The 5,011-nt window shown below is 38.5% G+C and overlaps 1 protein-coding gene across 1 annotated transcript in view; it reads left to right on the plus strand.

The window, feature by feature from the left end:
- Positions 1 to 5,011, plus strand: part of LOC128248079 (uncharacterized) — a 15,383-nt gene that overhangs the window by 6,479 nt on the left and 3,893 nt on the right. Inside the window, exon 2 of the mRNA XM_052968499.1 lies at positions 1,954 to 2,133. Coding sequence (XP_052824459.1) covers positions 1,954 to 2,133 — 180 coding nt within the window. The remainder of the gene's footprint in view (positions 1 to 1,953; positions 2,134 to 5,011) is intronic.

Consider the following 5,011-nt stretch of genomic DNA (forward strand, 5'->3'; position numbering starts at 1 on the left):
CATCATCATCATCATCACCATATTACTATTATTATTATTATTATTATTATTATTATTATCATTAGTAGTAGTAGTAGTAGTAGTAGTAGTAGTAGTAGTAGTAGTAGTAGTAGTAGTAGTATTCGGAGGTTCTTGCTTCTCGAGCCCTTAGCAGATGTGTACAGAATTTCAACAGCACTTTGCTGAAATTTACGGAGCGTCCGGTGGGTCTGAGCTGGAAGTAGATTTCACCTGCTGCCTCGATGGCATGCCATCCCTTTCGGCCAAGGATGCAAAGTTCTGCAAAATACCGATAACAGCCGAAGACATACGGAATGCGATGACTAGCTGCACAAAGGTGAAGTCTCCGAGGCTTGAAACTCTGCCCGTCGAACTTTAATCTTCATATGATATACATGTTCGGTGATCTCTTGATGGATGTCTTCTGAAACTGGCAACTGAACGAGAGAATTCTCAGTGCTGTATATCGTGGTGTGGTGGTGGTTCTGCTAAGAAATGATCCGAACAATGGGGACGAAGTAGATAATTTTAGGCTCATTACTCTACTGAACGCAGACTACTAGATTTTGGCGATTTTTAGCAAAGTGGTTGGCGTCTGTCGCCAATAAACTGGTCATTGACGCACAGACATGCGCTATCCCAAACAGATCTATCCACTGTAACCTCCACCTCAAACGTTACATCATAGTGAAAGTCAATAAGGAACCTGGCATAGGTGTGGCGCTCTTCAATTTGGATCAATCAAAAGGTTTTGATTGCGTTGACCGTCAATACTTGGATGCTATCCGTGAGGCAGCCAGTTTCAGTCCCGTTATCAGAAGCTGGATCACTGCAATCTACTGTTCAGTAGTGAAAGTGAATGGCCATTTATCGGAATCGATTGATCCGTCAAGGATGCCCACTCTCGCCTCTTCTGTACGTGCTGACTCTCGAGCCATTACTACAAAAGCTGGATGTTTCGAGTGACATCCCACGTGAACTAGGATGACGAGAGTCTGTGTCGGCTTTTGCGGACGACGTCACTGTATAGTGTAGGACATCTAGGAAATGGAATTGATCGGCACTATCTTAAGGGAATACGAAGCATTGAAAGGTGCAAATATTAACCAGGAGAAGTTGAGGCCTATGGTTAATTTCCAGAAATTTCTGGCCTGATGGCGGTTCGAAAAAAGCTTTGCAAGCACGGAAGTACTGTCACACAGACATGTCCGAGATGTGAGTAGGCGTAGGGCGATGAAACCGCTCTGCATATATTCATCCATTGTCCGGGCATTAGTGACTTATGGAGCTTTGCCGAACAACTGTTGACGCGTATAGGACGCATCTGGTTATAGGCCGATTCCATCTAGAAGATCGCCGCGCCACCATCTGTTAGCTGGGAAGGACAGGTAGCTTTCCTCCGTCATATGACTGTGGCGAAAGAGGTAGTGTGGTGGATGGGGTGGAAAGAACTGAAGCCATACACATGCATTACAACTTATAAACTCTCTTCGGTCTGAATACCTTTTATTGCCCTCACTACTTCAATACTCATTACCCCACTTTTCGGGTTAGCTTTATCTCTTCCCTATCTCAAATTTTAATATCCTGTCTCTTTAAATGTCGGTTATATGTATTTCTGATTATTTTCTATATATTCTCATTATTTTGTTTTATTATTTCCATATCCTTACCTATTAACCTCTTATCTCTTATAAATTGTCACATTTCTAGTTCTTAGATAGATATTCTTCAGTTACTGAAGTCTATGCCAAATGGTTATATTACATCCATATAAACGTATAAATATTTGTGTGTATGTGTATATATGTATATATGCACATATATAAATGTGTGTGTATCTGTATGCAACTTTACTTTTTTTCTGATTTTGAGTGTGACAAGCACAAGAAATATATAAAATAAATGATTCTGGAGCACTTATTGAAATCTTGTATGAATTTTTGATTTTAGATGATCCTATCTGTAGCCAATTCCCCTTTGGACTTAACCGTGACCCTAATGATTGCCATAGGTTCATTCCTTGCTACAATCGAACCTCATATCCTTCAATGGCATGCCAAGCTGGTCTTTTCTTTAGCGTCAATGAACAGAGATGTACCACGGAAGGTACTGCGAATTGTAGAATCCAATGTAAGTTACTTTTATAATTCATTCTATCATATCTTCCTCTAGAAGTGGAGTTTCTTAAATAACGGATTATGAAATTTTCTAGGTTTCTGGTGGGCATAGTAATGGAAAAAACGTTATCCTTCCAGTTAATGTAACGTAAATTTGGACAATCATTAACTTTTCTGACATTGTAAAAAACAATACCTTTCAAAATTTTTAGAAATTTAATTCTTAGTACACGGTGCTGATTGTTTCCCGTTCATTGAAGAATATAATATCTGCGAAGACCATTTATTCTTTGAAACGAAATACAATCCCTAGTTACTCTTTTACTTGTTTCAGTCATTTGACTGCGGCTATGCTGGAGCACCGCCTTTTAGTCGAGCAAATCGACCCCAGGACTTATTCTTTGTAAGCCTAGTACTTATTCTATCGGTCTCTTTTTGCCGAACCGCTAAGTTACGGGGACGTAAACACACCAGCCTCGGTTGTCAAGCAAAGTTGAGGGGACAAACACAGACACGCACATACACACACACACACACACACACACACACACACACACACACACACACACACACACACACACACACACACATATATATATATATATATATATACATATATACGACGGGCTTCTTTCAGTTTCCATCTACCAAATCCACTCACAAGGCTTTGGTCGGCCCGAGTCTATAGTAGAAGACACTTGCCCAACGTGCCACACAGTGGGAATGAACCCGGAACCATGTGGTTGGTAAGCAAGCTACTTACCACCCACCCACTCCTGTGCCTATAATAGAAATGCATGCTTTTACATTTCATGGATTATATATTTAAAAATGTATTACATATTTTTAAAAAACAAATGCCTCAAAAAATCTCTTCGGGTTTCTCATGTGGAGTTGAGCCCCTTTTATACGAATTTTGACACTATTGCTCAATACTGTTGGCTAATTTTAATCTAGATGGTCTTTTCTACTAAGCGCCAGTTTATAATAATAATTGTTTTTTTCTACTAAAGTCACAAAGCCTGAGAGAGGCTAAGACAATTACATGGAGCCCATTATTTGACTGGTACATATTTCATAGACCCCGAAAAGGTGAAAGGCAAAGTGGTCCTTGGCCACATTTGAACTCAGAATAAAAAGAGCAGGAGGAAATACAGCTTAGCATTTTCTGCAAATCGGTAATGATTTTGCCAGGTGGCAGCCTTAGTCAATGATAACAATAATAATAATAATAATAATAATAATAATAATAATAATAATAATAATAATAATAATGATAATGATGCTTTCTACTATAGGCAAAAGGCCTGAAATTTGGGAGAACGGGTATGAGTCGATTACATCAACAACAGTGCGTAACTGGTACTTAATTTATCGACCCCGAAAGGATGAAAGGTAAAGTCGACCCCGGTTGCATTTGAACCCATAACGTGAGGAGAGACACAATGCTGCTAAGCGTTTCGCCCGGCGTGCTAACGACACTGCCAAGGCACCGCCTTCAGTAATAATAATAACAACAACAACAACAATAATAATAATAATAATAATAATAATAATAATAATAATAATAATAATAATAATAATAATAATAATAATAATAATGGTAATAATAATAATAATAATAATAATAATAATAATGGTAATAATAATAATAATAATAATATAGGCACATTTCCTGAAATTTTGTGGTAGGGGACGAGTCTATTGCATCGATACCCAGTGTTTCATTGGTTCTTATTTTATCGACCCCGAAAAAGGGGAAGGCAAAAATCGACCTCGGCTGAATTTGAACATGAAGACGGACGAAACGCCGTAAAGCATTTTTTCCGGCGTGTTTAACGAGTTTGCCAGTTTGCCGCATTCGTCGCTTTAACTATTTGATAAATTAATTCACTAAAAACGGTTTTTCCTGAATATGCGCCTTTGAAATTATGGAGGGTAACTACTTAACACACTCGTGTCTTCGAGAAAAGAACAATATTTTTGTATATGCCATAAATGCATTATATTTACCATATATATTTTACACGTTTTAGATATTTGACTATGGCTATACTGGGGCAGCGCCTGGTGGGGGGGGGTGTTAGTCGAACATGGAGCACTGTATTTGATTTTTCAAAGTTTTGTAATTATTATATTGTTCCGATTGGCTCAACTGCTGATGTAAACATTGGTTGTTAAGTTGTAATGAGGAGAAATGCATACAGAAAAACGCGTGGGAGCACGCGTGCACACACACACACACACAAACACACAAACACACAGAAACACACACACGCACACATAGGCTATATTAAATCTCTGAGCGAGTGGTTGGCATTAACAGTACGGAAATATAAAATGTATCTGCCAACTCGATGTGGCGGTCTCATTCAGGACGATGTTACTGTAGTTCTTAGTCTCGGGAAAACATCTTCTCCAGCTGACTAACGACACCCTGTCTGTGTCCGATTACTATTTTCGAGGATATATATATCCTCGCAAATACTAATCGGACATATGTATATATATATATAAGTATGTATGTGTGTGCGTGTATGTGTAAGTATATATATGTATTTGTATATGCATATATATGTATGCATGTATGTATGCACGTCTGTCTATATATATATATATATATATATATATATATATATTTTTTTTTTTTTTTTTTTTATAGTTTCAGCTTAGAGCTGCGGCCATGCTGATGCACCGCCGTGTTGCTACACTGTTATTACAGGGAACCTCTTACAATTTGCGGCATTTGGTGAAGAATGGAGTTTGATTTAGCAATCCTCATTTGCACCTCCTGCCGCGAGGTAGGTTCATCTAGGACTCTCGACAGGAAGAGGTCCAGCTTTAATTTAAAAACCCCTACGTCTACTTTGTGCAGGTTCCTCAGTCTCTTT

This window comes from Octopus bimaculoides, chromosome 6 (genome assembly GCF_001194135.2).
Source record: "Octopus bimaculoides isolate UCB-OBI-ISO-001 chromosome 6, ASM119413v2, whole genome shotgun sequence".
In the NCBI taxonomy this organism is placed as follows: domain Eukaryota; kingdom Metazoa; phylum Mollusca; class Cephalopoda; order Octopoda; family Octopodidae; genus Octopus; species Octopus bimaculoides.